At 42.6% G+C, this 18580-nt stretch overlaps 1 protein-coding gene across 4 annotated transcripts; it reads left to right on the top strand.

Moving 5' to 3' along the window:
* The first annotated feature begins 5773 nt into the window (after nt 1-5773).
* Nucleotides 5774-17858, top strand: tbc1d5 (TBC1 domain family, member 5). Of its 4 annotated transcripts, none has more exons than XM_084032997.1 (21): nt 5774-5886; nt 6730-6787; nt 6959-7067; nt 7250-7339; nt 7541-7615; nt 8228-8295; nt 8390-8492; nt 8954-9042; nt 9152-9202; nt 9352-9421; nt 9812-9984; nt 10092-10234; nt 11062-11168; nt 12453-12538; nt 12798-13111; nt 13264-13326; nt 14284-14492; nt 14652-14751; nt 15317-15396; nt 15521-15895; nt 16552-17858. In XM_084032997.1, exons 1-21 carry the CDS (start codon nt 5787-5789, stop codon nt 16837-16839), a joined length of 2751 nt encoding a protein of 916 aa, XP_083889123.1. In that variant the 5' UTR covers nt 5774-5786; the 3' UTR covers nt 16840-17858. The 4 variants fall into 4 exon arrangements, with proteins under 4 accessions (XP_083889123.1, XP_083889122.1, XP_083889125.1 ...); XM_084032996.1 differs by having other exon boundaries at nt 14649-14751; XM_084032999.1 differs by lacking the exon at nt 13264-13326 and having other exon boundaries at nt 16552-17857.
* Nucleotides 17859-18580: the final 722 nt, after the last annotated feature.

The raw sequence follows: 18580 nt of genomic DNA, 5'->3' as shown, positions 1-18580 counted from the left end.
ACCATAATTAGTTGGTTTGTAACCTTCTCCGGTGCAACACTTTGTTCATCAGGTAAACTCCTCCCATGGTTGTTGGACCCTTGACATAAAACAGAATTGGGAAATTCTATCAAATTCCATTATTGGCTGATAAATAAGCAGGTGTCCTACTGGAGGAGGATAGTCTCCACAACCTGGCAACCCAAAAGTTAACGGCGTTTTAAAGCATCAAAGCATGACATACTTACCATTTATTACTACCTTGATTTTATTTTTGTATTTCTTCCCACACAAAAGCTGCGTTTTTGTCGATGTTGTCTACAGGTATATTTGAGTTACTGTTTACCAAAGTCTCAAGAGCGAAACCCGGGAGGTCACATGACCAGTCAGCTGGTCTTCAGCACATCCGCCTGACCCGCTACTGTTTACAAATCAGCAGAGACAGTCCGGGACGGCAGAATGAGGAATCCTGCATGATCCGAACAGGTATCTGAACCGCACTGGGACCCCGCAGCGGGCTTGTGGCCGCGCTGAGGCATTAGTTACCCGCATACGAGTGTGTGTGTTTTGAGTTTGTCTCGTGGCTAACAGCAGCAGCGTGTCGGAAGTAAAGACAGGGCCGTGTTGCATCGGGTCGACTACAACCTGCTAACTACCAGGCTAACGTCATATTACCACACCTGCTTCCTTTAATTTCTAATAACATTCAGTCAACAACGCCAACTACAGCGTGTCGTAGTTAAGCTTCTTTAACTCGTTTCGCCCGCATTTAGCATCGTTAGCCGACGTGAGATACGAGCTAGCTTAGCGGTTAGTTTGGCGCGTTGCCCTGCCTGCATGCATCGACAACCCTTCTGCACCAAAGACGCACACTGCCTGCGTTAAAAGTCAAATCATAGATGCGCTGTCAGTGCTCGCTATGTTTTTTTTATGGTGTCAAAACGGCAGAAAAGCACTTCCTGTTTGCGGCAGGTGTGCTAGCGTGGTGCGCCTTTCCCCCACTCCCTCGGGCTGGCCCAGCCTGCCTGGCACTGGGCTCAGGGCAGCGCAGGTTCGGTGACATCCGGCACTGCCCCCGCCTGCACGGTCAAATGCGGTTTCACACAACTCTTCACGCTGACAAGAACCAGTTCACTACAACTATGCGTGCAGGGACTGTATAGGCTAAATGTCTGCAGGCTATTTGGGATTATAGGCTAAATCCTCTCGACTAGAGACCAAAAACAAGAGCTGTGTTGTTGAGCCTCTAGAAAGGAGGGCCTCATAGGTTAAAGGAACCTGTCTGTTGCGTCGGGTGTTAAGTATAGTGAGAGGAAATGGGTTGTAGGTCAGTCAGTGGTGGGGAAATTAGTGACGCTGGATTTCACAGTCTGTTCCTGCAGATTACTGAGTGTTCCTGCATGTTGAAACGTCCCCCCTTGTTCTTCTTGCACTGCAGGTCTTCCTAACCTTTTTTGGCTTGTGACTTGTTAGAATAAATACTTATGGTCACTCACCGGTTGCATAATTCAGTGAGTGGAGAGCAGTGTTTACTTGTTTCAGAGTCTCTCATTCAGGAGTGCACAAGGGGGGAAAAACGCACAAACTAAGATTTAAAGTCTGAAACATCTCGTTGATTTCATTACAACCCCTTCATTTATCTCATGACTCTTCATTTAACCAGAAAGGTCCCATTGAAACATCTCTTCTTTCAGGGAGCCCAGGTCAAGATGGGCATCCAGTAAATAGTTCCATCTAACAGTGACAGATAACATCATGGAGGAAAATATTCAGGAAACAGGCTAAACGAATCAAAACAACCAATAGCAACAACATTGTTCTGTTGTTAAAATATTTCCAAACATGTCAAGACCCGAAGACTCCCAGATTAGGAGCCACTGCTCTAGTTTTGCGTGTGCAGATAAGTATTTGTCTGGGTTAATCCCTTGTCATGTTTTTCGTAATCGAATCAGGCAAGACCGAGCAAGTTTGTGGTATTTTGCCAAGGTTAAGGTCAAGCATGTTCCCAGCTTTTCATGGAGCATGTGACTGTGAAGGCTCCTGGGCCTTTTCTGTGTGCTGAAGTAGAGGCATGTGAGTTTATTTAGCCGGGGTGTTTGACTCCGACAGTAGCTGCCTGTCACAGCTCATCACCGTCTGCAGAATCCTCTTTGAATATTCCTTCTATTAAGAGCCTTTGTACTAATTATTTTATCTATTTTACATTAGGCAGCTCTGACTTTGGTTGAGGGAAATGAAGACTAGTGGCCTGGTTCACATTGTGATTAATGTTATTAGTAAATACTTTTCATTTCAGTGGAGCAGTAATTCAGTCGGACATCTTGAATGGAAATTCTGCAGGCGCCAAACATTTGAAACAGTTTAATCCTGGTTGAGTTTCAGAAAAGTTTAGCCTATATTCCTTTTAAGGCCAATGAGTTTGAGGCCGGGTGAAGCGTTTCTTTGTGTCAGCTCAGCTTGAATGTGGGATCTGTAAGCATGTGGTTGCACAGCTGACGCATGAACAAATCCTGCCGCTGCAGTCCGAAGAAGAGCTGAATGCGAACGCATCAACTCGGCCGCTGTATTGATGTGAACCCTCTTGTTGTTCAGCTTTTCTGTGGCTCTGAAATATTCTCATAACTTAAGAGAATATGATGCATATCTGGTCGTTGAAGTGTGAAGACGGTGAAGGTTTTAGGATCAAATCCAGTGATCTTTGTGGTTGCTATCGGTTTAAATGTGTGTTGAAGTAAAGGGAAGTGAAATGTTTTGGAGCACACGCTGAAGATTCTTGAAGGACGGCGCTCAGAGCTTCCTGTGTGCTTTTACACAATCCAAATCATCGGTGTTGCTACTCTGACATGTTGAGGTGATACATTTGTAACAAGGTGATGCGGCGCCTACAGTCCGGGTTGAGCTTCGCTGGCTGCTGTTGTGAATCCCGGGACCGTATCTTCTACTTCAGAACAGATGGACGCAGTGTTATTTGTCTGCTGATTTATTTATGCATTTCATTATGTATTGATTTGATTATTTCATGAAAGATTCGTGGTTGAATTATTGAGATGTCTCCAGGTGCTGTGCATTAAATTATGCAGAAGCTAATTTGCCTTGATTATTATGTAGTAAAAGTAAGGATGTCGTTTTACGTTCGACTCTGAAGCAGTAATGGAGGCGGCAGAAGGCTTGGAGAAGACTCGCTTTGGGCGAGACTGTGCTAAACACCACGAGGCCTGGACTCTTTCACCCGCATCATCTTCCAGTCACTCACAAAGACTTGCACACATAAGACAAAACCACCTCACAAACCAAAAGGAGCAGTGAGAGATCTGAGGAGGCCTCTTCGGAAAGTTTAGAAATGTTTTATTTTTGGAAAAGAATGGACAAAGCGCTGGATGTGTTTGTAGGCCTGCAGGGAAAAATGTTCCTCAAAATATCTTTTGACACTTTGTGAAATGCACATTTAGTCAGTGATGTGAATTGATATTCTGTGCGAGGGGACTTGTGTTGTGTTTGTAGTTGCTCTGGATAGTTTGATAAATCATTCATGAGCATCTTTTAAAGTAAAGTAAGACAACAGGCCATTATTGGAGATACCTCCTTCCTTCCTCCGTCGTTCCCTAACTATAGTTGTGGATTAGTTACGATATTTAAATGGGATAATATCCTTTTTATGAAGGAAGGGAGAAAGAAAAACTTCTCAGACTAAAGGAGAGCATTAGTCTTTGAGGAGAACAGATGTTTCCTAAGAAAACAGGCACATACATTATGGATATAAAATTATTTCAATTTTGATGGCGTGTGGAGCTGATTTATCGAGCGGTGTCCCATTCACATGGTTAATAGGTTTAAGAGATGCCTTTTGTTGTGTTATTTCTACAATTAATAAAGCGAAAGGGAGACATAATGCACTGTGGAAGCGTGCTATTCTGTAGGCCTGAGTATTAGGCTAACCATATTCATAAACGTGGAATAATCCCAAGCCGGATAAAGAACGGAGGAAGAATTGTTTAACCTAGAAAGCGACGTCTCGCAGAGAAAGTTAAACTTTTCTGATAGCTGGGATTATTGGCAGAGAGAAGCATTGGCTCAGAGTTTACCTGCTTCAAAGTATTACAATATTGATTTTTAGATGAATGATCCTGCTTTGTCTGCTGCCCAGTTGGACGGTTTGTGCTATAATCATTATATATTGACACATTTACCCCTCACGTTGCACAATATTTCTGATGCAACTCTTCCGTCTGCAACAAACAGCAGATATTTGGACGAGCTTCTTATGGTCCTGCAACAGCCAGAGATAATGGAAAACATGTTTTCCAGAGCATTTGATTTATTGGTAGCTATATAATATGTAATGAGAATTTTAACAACTATGAGGCAAATGTATTTGGTTTAAAAACCTAGCTTTAATAGACATATTAGGACTGCAACTAATAGTGATTTTAATTTGAGTAATTTCCCTATTATTTTCTGTACTATGGCATCAGGTAGCTGAAGTGAGGCATTCTTCACTGACAGTAATCAGTGTGTGTTTTAATAAACAGAAACTTCTGTTTGTGATCATCACAAAGTGATTAGTTTTATTCACTGATACCTATTTATGAAGATATGTCATATCTTCATGATATATCAGTATTATCTTCATAACTATGGTATACATTGAATTGGATATCAAAGGATTATGTAAGGACTATTACCACCACCCCATTGATCCGTGTTTAAAGGCATCCCATAGTGGAAGTCTAGTGGATAGCTTGTACGTGATATTACTTCTCTTTTTCTACTGCCTGTTTTCTTAGTTTTGTTTTGAGAAGACATGCACAGGCCTTAGAGAACACCAAATATCTTTTCTCCCCTTAACAAGCAGGTTCTTTATTTCCCTTTGTGCTGAACATGTTTAATTCAATCATTGTTTCTTCTTCTTGCATAGTCATCCTTTTCTTCTGAGTCTTGGCAGAGGAGAATCACAGCTGTGACAGTAAGTCCAGATGAAACACTTTACCAGCATTTAATTGTCAGTAGCAGTTGGACTTTAGTGAGTGCAGTAGATAGACTTTGCATGCAACCCTTCGTCCAATCCGTATTAAAGGTAAATGTAGTCCAATGAAGCTATGTCCTTTTTCAAATTTGACAGAGAAAGCGTAGTTCTCCTGCTCTCTGAGCCGTGGCAGCAGTGTCTACATGTACCATGATGCATTGCATGCAAGCTACTGAGGCCCAACCAAAACATAGTGTAGAGAAGTTGCACCTATTTTTATGTTGGTCTTAAAAAAGTTTGCAACACAAGTGAAGGAAGGTCTGTTATTTTTGTCCTGTTGTTTACTTTATTTACACAATGGAACTTAAAGCAGGTTCATCAGCTTTAATTCATAATCACCCCATTCTGGCTACCTAGGGAAATACAATCTGAATAGTTTGCAGTTCTTCCTTCCCTCCAATATCATCCTTGCCTAAAATGATGCTTCTCCATGCAGGAAGTGCAATTGATTTTAAAATTGAATGCTTCAATTGACTATATTTACTATCAACTGATTGGACACCCGGTTTAAAGGTGCAGCGTTTTCTTTAAGAACAGATGCCTGTCAGCAAAGCCCCGATCAAAGGTCAGTTTCCCTATCAGTAGACGCTATTGTGTTTTATCACTTAGAATGTGTGTATTTTTCTAAGCTTTGACTGAGGGTAGGCCCACAGTCTTGATCCAACTGACCTGCTAGCTGTTCTGTTGCTCTAACCTGTGATTTATTTCCAATTTCTTTCTTCCTTTTTTCTTGATTTCTCTCTGGTCTTCTTTTACTTTCTTCAGGTCCGGCTGGGTTGCGGATATGCAGCACCCCAATTTCGAGACCCGCCACCCGCTCCAGACTGACGAGCAGCAGGAGACGGGCTTCGACCCGCTGAATAACTTCAACAAGAACCGCAGCAGTACGTCAGTTCTCACAGTAGACTACAATAGGATTTAATTCTCAAACACAACGTGTGGCAAAGCCATCTTAGTGCCGAGACTCAAATCGTTCTGGGGTTTCTGTCATGTCGGGACTGTGCTTAATTTGGTGCCCGGCTGGTTTTGTTAAACCACTTCATAAAAGAACACCAGCCAGTATGAAACCAAGTCTTACACTAAGAGGAGCGATGGATACAAAGGATCTGACCAGGAGATGAGGCACAGAGTAAAAGAGAGAGTCACGATAACCTCAAGTTCTAGATATACGAGATGATAAAAAAGGAATTTGGAGCTCAGTGTGAGTCAGACATGGCAGGCAACGGCCGCGGGCTGAGGGTGTTTTTGTCTTTTTATGTTTACGTCTGAGAGGGAGAGGGAGAGAAGATGTTGGGGGCTGGCATGTTGTGGAACTGATGAATATTCATGCTGAGTGTCCCTGTGGAATGATCTACTCCTGTAACTAATGTTGATAGACAGCTCTCTGACTTGAATGCATGTTCACCTGCAGGCCAAATTAGGCTCATTACCGCCAATAAAGACGAAGAGCAGTATGGTGCTTTACTCTCCGTCGTCATGTTCTCTGCTTCTGGCCCTTTGTTGCTGCAGCACATGACTCGAGAAATAAACCCCCAAAATAACTGATTGGTCATTTGACAGCAGTAGATAGATTTGTTCCTTTTATTATGGTAGATGTCAAAGGTTATGCTTTTAGGTTAGGTTTTTTTTTTTTTTTTTTTAAGATTTATTATTTATTTCTAGTTTCACTCCGTTGCACTGGTGTTTACGTCTCCCCCTTGTGGTTGTGTCTGTGTCTGCATTAACAGGAGGCTCTCTTGACAGCAGCACTTACTCACAGTCTCAGTCAACCTTCCTTTCGTACAGGTGAGTGTTTCCACTATTTTCCCGTGTGGGTGTACCATAAACCCTTGGCCCAGCCCGCTGCTCGGCCCTCCTGCTTTACAGCTGGGTGACACATTAGATGGAATACCGTGCCCAATTTAGGTTGAGAAGCTCATAAATCTCCTCGTCCTCTGCCTCCCCGCCTCGTCACAGGAAAGAATGGGACGACTTGTTCCTCAACAGTAATTACCTGGCCAAGATCCGGCAGGCAGGCATCAACGGTCGACTGAGGAGCAGCCGCTTTCGGAGCGTATGTTGGAAGGTAACTGCCAAGTGGATCAAGCAGTCCTATCCAGTTTCATTAAAGTGGCTTTGGCACTTTCCCTGGCTCATTTAAGACAGCCGTTTTGGCAGCTTGCGTACCTTCTTTGTTGGAAACGGTGGAGTTTTGAAAGTGTGAAGTGTCTGCATGTGTGTGACTTATAAGAACATGTGTGTCCGCAGCTGTACCTGGATGCTCTTCCAGAAGACAAGGGCCAGTGGATCAACAAGACCAGGGAGCTCCGGGCCCAGTATGAGAAGATCAAAGAGATGGTTAGCCTGCCTCTGATTTAAATCTCCTTGATTTTTTTTTTTTTATGGTGGTCAGAAATACATTTTCTTATTTTTTTAAAACCAAATAGACCTTCTAACTGCTCCTTTAGTTCACCATATGCCTGTGTATTTCTGACTGTGCAACTGATGTCTGATCTGTGAATGTTATTGACATATTTGTGGTGTTTTTCCTCGTCACAGCACATCACTAACCCTCGCAAGGCTGCAGGCCAGCAGGATCTGGTTGTCAACAACCCGCTGTCCCAGGATGAAGGAGTGAGTGTCTGATTGTGTGCGACTGTGCTTCGTCTCTTTCTCTCTCTGTTCGTCATTTGCTCCATATTTGCATGCAAAATGTGACCCCAATGCTTTCCCTCCAGACTGTGTTGCAATAATTACACTATTTCGGGAATTCATTAATGTTGGTTCATTAGCATATATTTTTAAGTAATTATGAATTATGAATTGATTTTGGATTAGGCAATTAATAACGTTTCTTAAATGATTGAAAAAAAAAACGAATTTAGTTTCATACGTTCATTTTTCATCCCCCCAATTCATTTTACACTCGTAATTTCTGATTTGGTGATGACATGCACCCAGAAAGCCACGGTGATAATAATAGTAAACAAGAGCCATTATTGGCGTGTAGGAAGGTTCCTCAGATGTTTTCTGGAAAGGAATATGTAATTTGGTACTAATTATAGAGGAAATAGAGACGGTGTTCAATTGGTACACTTCCTGTTGATTAATTCAAATAAATTGCTGGTAATAAGTAAGTAAATTACACAGGTAAATGGGGAAAAATGTGAAACTGTCTGCAGACAAGGATACAATTCCATATATATATATCTTCATACATATCTTATCTTTTATTCTCCTTTTCAGAGCTTGTGGAACAAGTTCTTCCAAGATAAAGAGCTGAAGGGGATGATCAAACAGGATGTGTTGAGAACGTCAGTATCACCATCGTTCTGTTTATTTGTATTACTATCCTTTTTGAAAATCTCTCTGGTGTCAACATGAAGCATGTCTTTCTGTGTGTGTCAGGTTCCCTGAGATCCGTTACTTCCAGGATGACGATGTGAGGACCAAGCTGACGGACATTCTCTTCTGTTTTGCCAGAGAAAATGAACAATTGTTGTATAAACAGGTAGGATTAATGCATTGTCAGCTCATTCACAGAACTTAAACGAATACTACCCACAAAATTACCATTTGTATATTTGAAGAATCAAAAAAAACGAACCTGATGATTGAAGTAAATGTTTTCTTACGGATCCATCATGTTGGCGGTCTGTATATCTGTGTGTGGGCTTCTCAGCGCCCAGTGAGCTCAGACAAAACAGCAAAATGCCTTTGTAACCTAATCATGATCAGCGTCTGTCTGTAACCGGTGCCAGTGAATAAGTAGACGCCCAGTAAAGCATCTTCTCTGCAAACTGGAAGTGACACACGGCCGGGCAGTGGCTAACGATATCTAGATTAAAGCTGTCATCGCGGATTAGAAACCTCGTGCATCACTATTAAAGAAAGACTGACCATAAATGAACCATCATTTTCTCTCTTCGCTGCCCTTTTCATGTCTTACGCTCCCTTCTCCCCCGTCTGTAGGGGATGCACGAGTTGCTGGCCCCCATAGTGTTTGTGCTGCACTGTGACCATCAAGCCTTCCAGCACGCCAGCGAGACGGCCAGCCCCAGGTCAGTTCCTCATTTCCATAAACACCTTTTAGACCTGCCTGTACTTCAGTAGCCAAAACTATTTCTGCATACATTTGGCATCAAATCATTTTTTCCCTGTTTCTCACAGTGAGGAGATGAAGTGTCTGTTGAACCCAGAGTTTCTTGAGCACGATGCCTAGTGAGTTCACTCCTAATATCGGATGAGAAACGAGTGTTTATATTCGGAAATGTTATTACTTTTCAAATCACTTGAATTGGCTGACATGTCTGTTGTCGCCTCTTTGTTTGCTCGTCATTTATCTCTCCCTCTCCATCTTCCCTCTACAGCGCCTTGTTCTCACAGCTGATGGAGACGGCAGAGCCGTGGTTCTCCAGCTATGAGAGGGAAGTGAGGAAGGTCAGTGTGATCTGAAGAACTGCTTTTGACATCGTAATTACAATAATTGGTTGTGCGTTCCAACACGATATCCGCTGATTGCCCTAATGACTGCAGAGAAGACCCGACACGTTATTCTTTGTATGCTGACAAAACGCTATTAATAGGGTTTCAGTCCTGGTTAGTTTGAGGATACAACCGTGGTTGCCAGGGCAACTGCAAGTGCGATGGAATGTTACAGCCAACACTTGACCTTGACTTGGTCGTAGAGAAGTTGGAAGAGTGCGACTTGTCGGCAGCAGCTCTTCATCCAACAGCTCGCTCTGACTGATGCTTCTCATTCCATTAGTCCCTATAATATGTTAAACCGATTCATCACTATGCATACATTACATAATAATTACTGTCCAGGGTAAGGAGGAGATGCTGACGAGCATCCCGTTCGCACGGCCCCAGGACTCGGGGCCGTCCGTTGCCATAGTGACCAAAGTCAACCGCATCCAGGACCAGCTGGTGAAGAAGCACGACATTGAACTACACATGCACGTCAACCGCCTGGAGATCGCCCCACAAATCTACGGCATGTCAGTATTTAAACCTGTAGTTCGGTGCTTCTAATATTTGGACCCTCAGCTGTACACAAATACCTTGTTTCTCTCTCTCTCTCTCCATATGTTTGCCTGTCCTGCAGACGGTGGGTACGCCTGCTGTTCGGCCGCGAGTTCCCGCTCCAGGACCTTCTGGTGGTCTGGGACGCCCTGTTTGCTGACAGCATCACTCTGGACCTGGTGGACTACATCTTTGTGGCCATGCTGCTGTACATCCGAGATGCTCGTATGCTCCATTTATCACTGAAATAATCCAATAACGCCATGTGTTGCCTTTGCAGCGGGTAATTTCATAAGAAACACTTAACTGGAAGAATGCGATTTACTCCACCTCATTTAATCAGATGGAGTCATATTGCTTTAAATAGAATACGGTAGGTCTTAGCCGCCACACTAGATGGGGTTTCAGCTCTAATGTTGACAAACATCCCCGGTCGTCTCTGCTTAACTGTCTTAAAGTAAGACTTTGAATCTCTGCTGCTATAGAACCGATGCCAAGGAAGCTGCATGCAGCATTTCAGAAAACTATCTTCCATCTCGTATCCAAGCATACCTTTTGAAAGGAAAACTGAAAAACAAAGTTCTCAGTTGCAAACACAACAGATAGTGATGTTGTTAATCATTAGAACTGCAGTGCTGTTAATTAGAGTGTTAAGTACAGTGTTACTATAAGTGTCCTTGGAACAGGAAGTTGTTTATCAGAGGATGAGAACGCTTTGGAGAAAATCATTTTTGACACTTGATTGTACGCTGGATGAAGTGTGATGCAGTCGTGTGATCACTCGCCTGCCAAGTTTTGTGGTATGGCACCCATTTGAACCTATATGCAATCATGTTTGAGGAAGTCTGGGTGCATTCATTAATACGCGAGTGTCCGTTTATCGTGTTCATGCAGGGCAGAGAGCTCTCAGATTTATAAACTAATTCTGAAATTCTGCAGAATTCTGAATGCCAATCCAATAACATGCTTTATTTTTGAATGAATTCTGAGGTTAGATTTCTAATCGTCGCACAGCGTCACTAATATTGCATTTGTTGCTCTGTCTGTTTCAGTCATTGCTAGTAACTTCCAAACCTGCCTGGGCCTGCTAATGCACTACCCTCCGTTAGGAGACATTAACTCCCTGCTGCAAAAGGCTCTTTTTCTCCGAGATCCCAAAGTAAGCAAACGACCTCACGAACATAAGTAATGAATATTATTGCACTGTCATTACTGTACGTGTTGATTTGGTTTCTGAGATCAAAGGCTGTGGTTTTGTTGCTTTTCCATTTCCCTGAAAGTCCCTATGTGATGTACTAAACACTTTCTTATGCCGGACCAGTCACAAGTTCAAATGGAGAAGAGAAATTGAGAACTATTCAGTCATTATCACAGAAGAGATACTGCTCTAACGGAACCATCTCTCTTGTTGCAGAAGTGAACACTTACCCACGCACACAAAAACTGTGGGTTATATTAGTTTAGCGTAGACCAAAATATGTTATTGCCGTGTGAAAAATGCTTGAGTGTGAAAAGTGAAGTTAAAATTGGCTTTCAGTGTCACACTTGAGCGGTGACATATGAGAGTGATTTTAACGCACTTACTGTAGATACATGAGGCACAGCTGCAGGCAATGGACCAGTTCATTATGGTTAACAAGAAAGGGGAAGTCGTATGTGCGTGTTACATTTTGTGCAATCTGCAACATTTAAATACTACTGGAGATAAAGTTTGGGATAGTCACATGTCACTAATACTGTCTATTTTACCCATAATGCCTTTGGTATACGAAGCACAGGGACCAGCACATTTGAAGAAACATCTTCTGCAGGATGACATTGAAACATCAACAGTAACACTGCTACCTAGAAAACATTCACACACTTGCTTCGCTGTGGATCTCTCTCTCTCTCTCTCTCTCTCTCTCTCTCTCTCTCTCTCTCTCTCTCTCACACACACACACACACACACACACACACACACACACACACACACACACACACACACACACACACACACACACACACACACACACACTTCACTAATACTTGGTCCTGGTTCAAACAGTCTTCTGTTCCCCCTCTGAGTTCACTGACCCATACTGTACACTCCTCACTACTCTCCTGGGATGAAAGGTCCAGGAAGGTGCTGATCCGACGTGACAGTGTGTCCCCCAGGTGAACAGCCGTGTCGCAGCACGTCTACTTCACAGTAACACCCAGGGGGGAGACGGCATCATCCCTATTGAAGGGGGGGGGGGGAGAAAGCCCGTTGCTCATGTACTGACTCAGAAATATCGAGGCACTCATTTTGTTTATGCTTGTTTATGTGGTGATGCGTGCACTCAGGTTAGGCTGAGCTGTTTAATCTGTTTATCTCAGACACACACACACACCAGAGAGACCTTTTTCTAAATGTACTAACAAATATATCAAAATGTTTATTCTGTCCCTCCTTTTGTAGAACTATCCACGACCGGTCAACTACCAGTTCCAGCAGAACCTGGATTACTACAATACAAGAGGAGCTGACCTGATGAACAGGACGCGGTAAAAACACACACACAATTGTTCTTCTCTCTAAGATCAAAGGTCGTAGCAGATTTCACAGCAAACTAGTTGCAAGTAGGAGCTGATTTGACAAATGGTCTTGTTAGCACAAGCATGAAGAGTGCTCTGTGACTTTAGGGTGACAGCAACTAGCTCCTAAATGCAAAAGGGATCAATTTCACATGTTTGCTTTTTGTCTGTTGGAAAACGTGTAAAGTGGTTTCTTCTTCTTCGTGTCAATGTACTTTTGTCTTTCCAGCTCTGGTCCAGGTACAAAAGCGGCGCCCCTTAACATCAACAAGGTCTCCAGCAGCCTGCTGAGCTTTGGCAGGAAGCTTATCGCTCCAGCAATATCGGGCGGGTCTGGCGGCATCTCGCCGATCAACAGCGAGGTACACTCCTCCTCTTCCTCCTCCTCATCAACTTCCCCCGCAACGGCACCCGCGCCCACCGCGCCTCACCCTCTGGCCGAGCCCACATCCAGCCACGGCCCACCGCAGACCCAAAGCCACGCCCACACTCAGCACTACCGCCTGCTCAAATCCGAGAGCATGCCTGTCCACCTCAGCAAAGGTGAGCTCCGTGACGCGCACAGTCGCATTTTTGTGGGCTGTTATGCAATTTGTGGATTACCTGCATGTACAGATTAACACCAGTGCAGATTATCTGCAAACGTCGGTTGTTATGGGTGTTGCAGCATCAGCTTTGAATCCCCTGTCTGTTAGATGTAGTTTCAGGTGGAATCTCTCAGGTCTCCCTCCAAGCTCAGACTCACACTGACACACAAGGTAATTGCTACCATAGCAACTGCTTGTGTGACTCCCCCCTGTCCATTCTTCGTGACCCTGCTAATGCATGTCTGCACACAAGCTTGTCATTCATTGTTCCAGCTGCTTAACTAGCAGCTAATAAGGTACACATTGCACAAAATTAACATTCCAATCAAGAGCATGCAATAGTCAACTTTGACCAGCAGAGGGAGATCACAGTTTGCCACATCAGTGGAAAGTAAATTGATATTATAAAACTTGTTGTGGAGTCTGCTGCCAGCATTGCTTTGAATGTGTGCATGCTTTGTTTTAAGTCGGTTTCTGTGAATGTTGTTGTTGTGTCACGTGTTTGCACATTTTGCCTGTCGCCTGCCTTTACAAAGAAAATGCAAAGAAGCGTTGTTTCTTCTTCTTCTACGGGGGCTTTGAACAGTTATACGCAATTAATACATGCAAAAAATATATATATATATTTTAAAATTATAATACATTTGCATTAAACGATTCATTAATGAACATCATTCACAGACCAGCAGCAGGAGCTCTGACTCCACCTGACTCGTCAACATAAAATTACACATCTTTAAATCTTTTTTTTTTTTTTCAGTTTAAAAAGAAATGAATTCAGCCATCTGATTTTAAAATTAATGCATCATTTAAATGCAAATGTAATGCATTTATTCTAACTTTTTATATGTAACAATTTTGCCTTTATACTTTTAAAGTTAACGGATCATTCCAATTATTGCACGATATTATTGTCCCTTCTACTCCTTAATTTAAAATGAAATTATTTTATGACACACACTAATCCCAATGTCGGGAATGAACGTCCATGCTCAAGCAGTGTTGGACTGATGCAAACGTATGTAACAATTTGAGATGATATGTTAGTATTTTTGATTGTAAGTTGTTCACATTCATATTGTGTTCATATTTTGTCTTCTGTCCTCCCTCTTTCTGTCCCTTTTTCAGGCCGAAGCTCCAGCACAGTCAGCGCCTCTCCCAGCATAGAAAGCCTCTCTGGTGGGCGGGCTCAATCCATCTCCTCCCCGCCTCTTCCTACTTCCAGAGGGAGTGATGTCAGCACTTCATCTCCGCCCCTCTCCGCCACCAAGAAAGAGACGTTTTTCAACATCACTCGCTCTCGCTCCCACAGCAAGACCCTGGGCAAGAAGGAGTCGGTGAGCTGTTCCCAGGCACACCGTCTGCATGTTTTATTCTCTGTTTGTCTCACTTCTTCATCTTCATCTCTCACAATTACAACCCTAATCCCTCCTCAGTGGGTTCCTTGTCTCTTCGCTTACCAAGTTCCTTTTTGCTTGCATCTGCTTTTACAGCAGGAGGGGGACCTGGAGGCCCAGGTGTCGTTCCTGCAGGGCCAGATCAACGACCTGGAGGCCATGAGCAAATACTGTGCCAAGATGATGAACACTCACATCTGTGAGTACAACACCTAGAAACGTACACCAGCAACAAATGGTCAAGTCTCCATATTATCTCCATCTCAAACATTGATTCAAATACTATGCACTTTTTTTTTTTAAAGGAGACGTTGTGTGTTAGTGTCTTAAATAAGTAAATCCAGCACATTATTTAAATAATCATATTTACATATAACATTTAAGTTTGTCTGAAGAATTTTATTTCATGGGTACAAATCCCTGTGTTGTGCTCATTTTTCTCATATTTTGTCTTTTTATAAGATTTTTTGCAACGTATTTGTTTATTTTGGTGTTTGTATCCGTGGTTGCTCTGGCTTATAAGCAAGAACTCAGTGCACATTTTTGGATGCTACAGTTTCTGCTCTATCACGGGACTTCTGATGACATTTAAGATGCAGTACTGTGCTGCTGTGTTTATTAAGTAGCAAATAAGTGTTTTGGGGGGGTTCCAGCTCAATGTTTAAAATGTGTTTCCATTTTTTTACAATAATTCATCCATCTGATTAGGGAATTTTGTCAGTTGTTGTATAGCTTATGGGTTACCTCATATTATGTCTCCACAGGTAAAATCCAGGAAGTGATTCTCCAAGAACACCTGGAGAAGGAGGATGAAGTCCTGGTGTCACTGGCTGGACTCAAACAGGTGGGTCTGAGCAAGTGCATTAGTGTCTGTGATTTGTTTTTGTAGTTGTACTCTTTTATAAGCGTGTCTTCTTCTCTTTTTGTCTGTTTCTGTAACATTGGCGTGTTGCCCTGCATCCTGTCAGATCAAAGACATCCTTAAGGGGGCGCTGCGCTTCAACCAAAGCCAGCTGGAGGCCGAGGAGAACGAGGAGATCGCCATTGCTGACGATCACTACACCTCCACAGCAGCCGCTGAAACTGCTCTGAGTGCCAACATTCACCGTGGTGAGCGCCAACAACAAGGAAACAGCAGGCGAAGCCGGAACTCTGATGTGGATGGGAGCCTGAGCACGGAGGAGGAGGAGGAGGAGAAGAAGGAGGAGGAGGAGAAGGAAGAGGAGGAGGAGGAGAAGAAGGAGGAGGAGGAGAAGGAGGAGGAGAAGGAGGAGGAGGAGAAGAAGGAGGAGAGGAAGGAGAAGAAAGAGGAGGAGCAGCCAGTGACCCCACCTGAGCAACAGGTTAATTGCCGATCAGTCCTCTTTTAGGCTGCTGGAATTAGAGCTCTGCACCTCCATCAGTATTACAACAAAATAAAACAGGGTTTTGTTGCATTTGAATGCATTGAACTTTGGTGCCAAATAAGCAGTAGTAGTTAGAGCCTTGATTTATGTACACACCTTCTGCATCCACATGCTGCACTAGAATACAATGGGTAAATCATTTAACCCAGTGTCTATTTGCACCCATGTCAACTGTTTACACCAGGCCAGCTAATCTCCTGCCTCCTAGTAGTATAAACGGTAACAGAGTGTGATGGTGGAGGAGTTTTTGTTGTGGATGTTTGGGTCAATCATGGGACTTTCACCCTATGAGCAAAGATGAGACAAACTATTAGCTGACTCCTTGTTTTTAGTCACAGTTTGGCTAAGTTTAGGCAAAAAAATAAATAAATAAAAAATCTACTTTGTTAGATTTAGGCAACAAAATCACACGGTTTGGTTTGGGCAACAAAACTACTTGGTTAAGTTTAGGCAACAAAAGTTGGTGCAAATAGCATTGATGGCTACTGACACCTGTGTAACAATAGCATCGGCCAAAATTTAAAGTAAGAGGATAGAATTTTTGCTAACACAATAAATATACACCGATACATTTAACCATCTCTCGTGTGCAGATGGCATCTTGCCTCGGCTCCGAGGGCAAGAACTGGGATGACTACATCCTCGTGTGCCAGGATGGAGACCTGCTGGCTGCCGAGGGAGGAGCGGAGAAGGCTGGAGCTGAGCGCACCCCTCCGATCCGGCGGGGCCGCGGCTTGGTGCGAATGGAGCCTGAGGGTGCAGCTGGGATCTTCCATGACCCGCTAATGGCCGGCATCACCTCGGGCTCTTCCAGCCCAGACGAGGGCTCCACCCACAGCAAGGACTCTGACTTCACCATCGTCAACCCCAACGACCTGTGAACAAGCCAGTTGGCCTCTTACACCTGAGAAATAAAGTTTAAAAACTGACTTGGGATCAGAGGGTGGAATCAACAGTTTCTGGTGGAGTGCCGCTGGAGCTGCTGTCGGCTAAAAAATTGCACATGTGGACTGTGACACTTGCAGTCACAAATACCTTATACTCTGTCTCTTTACCTGTCATCTGTGCCACTTCAGTCCTGTCTATGCTGATGCTCTATGCTATCTCATATACCTTATGCCTGTCTCATTCATTTTGTTGGGTCCTGTTACTCAAGATATTTAACTGTAGCACCCTGCTCTACACAAAGAGGGCGCCATTGAACTGCTTACCCTGTCACTACAAGATTACTCTGAAGAGTTGGACCTCAAACTGCAATTTTCCATACGGGAGGACTCGCTCCTCTCCAGCTTACTGTAATTGGGAGTGTGATACTCTGAATCTTCTGAATGTGGAGATCTGGCCATACCTCTGCCTGTGTTATTATGTCTGTTTATGTCATTTTCAGAGAAAGCTCTCGTCTCTGATACTCAAAGGAAAGGATGATGTCCAGTTGTCGAGGGTAGCTTTCTCCCCCTCCCAAACCAGTGCCTCTGACCATGATTCTTCTCTCAACCAAACAAAACCTAACTCTGTGATCTTATTCTTTTTGTTAGCATTTTTAAGAAATATGTTTTAACCCTTTTTGTTTAGTTTCCTGGATGAAAGTTATTAAATTATAAAATGTCTTTTCCCCTCCCCCTTTTTTTTTAATTGATTCCAATGGGGACATTTTAATGTGGCAGTTGACTATTTTCATTTCTCACATAATAACTGAGTTGTTCTTGTGTCCTGTGGAAACATGTAAAGCAGCGCACACGAAGAATGTCCCTCTAGCTGCCCATTCAGCAGAATTTACTCAAGCCCATTAAAACTACATTGCTCTTGCTAAACTGAAGTTATTGTGCCTGTTTGATAATGCTGTGTTTGATTTTCAGACATAGATGTAAACCGTTGCCTGAGAAATATTGTTATATTACATCATTTCAGTTCCACTGTCGAAGAGAAATGTGGAAGTGTTGAGGTTGTAATCAACCATGACATTGGAAACAGCATTTGAGAAAACAATTCCGCGTTTTGGAGAAGTCAGAGTATGTGACAATGCCAAAGATTACAATAAGATCTTCTACCACTCAAGGGACACGCTCGTGGTTATTTATAGATTCATGGATGGATCGAGTCATATATCAGTCATGAAATGAAAAAATAATTAAAAAATCAAACTATAGCATTACATTAAAAACAAAGTAATTTACCATAAAAAAATGGTATGTCATAAAAATGTCATAGTTTACTATCATGTCATAAAAAGGGTTAACAAATCTCATTGTGCCATAAAATTGGCGTAAATGTTTTTATTTTATAATATGCAATAAAATGTCATTATAGTCGACAATAAAAGAGTCATAAAAATGTAATTAAAATGTCACAATGTAGATATCTTATAAAATATATATTGTTTATAATAAAAAGTACCACAGAAAATGTTACAGCATAGTATGTCATAACAATGTTATTAATATAATATGCCATTAAAAAGTCATAAAAATCCCTTGTATCGTATATCAAGCATAGTGTAGTGAGTCCAAAACAGTCATAAAAAGCCATCGTCAAATTTTTCTAAAAAAAAAAAAAAAAGTCATACTATAGTATGGTGAAAATTAATGAAAAAAGTAAATTCATAAAATATTGTAAAAAATGATT

The sequence above is a fragment of the Eutrigla gurnardus genome (genome assembly GCF_963514095.1).
Source record: "Eutrigla gurnardus genome assembly, chromosome: 17".
Lineage (NCBI taxonomy): Eukaryota > Metazoa > Chordata > Actinopteri > Perciformes > Triglidae > Eutrigla > Eutrigla gurnardus.
This window is presented reverse-complemented; position numbering and strand designations above follow the sequence as displayed.

What these genes read in the sequence shown, in the direction of transcription:
- tbc1d5 (XM_084032996.1), top strand. Translation starts at nt 5,787, where the DNA reads ATGCAGCACCCCAATTTCGAGACCCGCCACCCGCTCCAGACTGACGAG. An exon ending in TTTCTTGAGCACGATGCCTA is followed by an intron (nt 9,203 to 9,351) that starts GTGAGTTCACTC and finishes TTCCCTCTACAG; the next exon opens with CGCCTTGTTCTCACAGCTGA. An exon ending in ATGAGAGGGAAGTGAGGAAG is followed by an intron (nt 9,422 to 9,811) that starts GTCAGTGTGATC and finishes ATTACTGTCCAG; the next exon opens with GGTAAGGAGGAGATGCTGAC.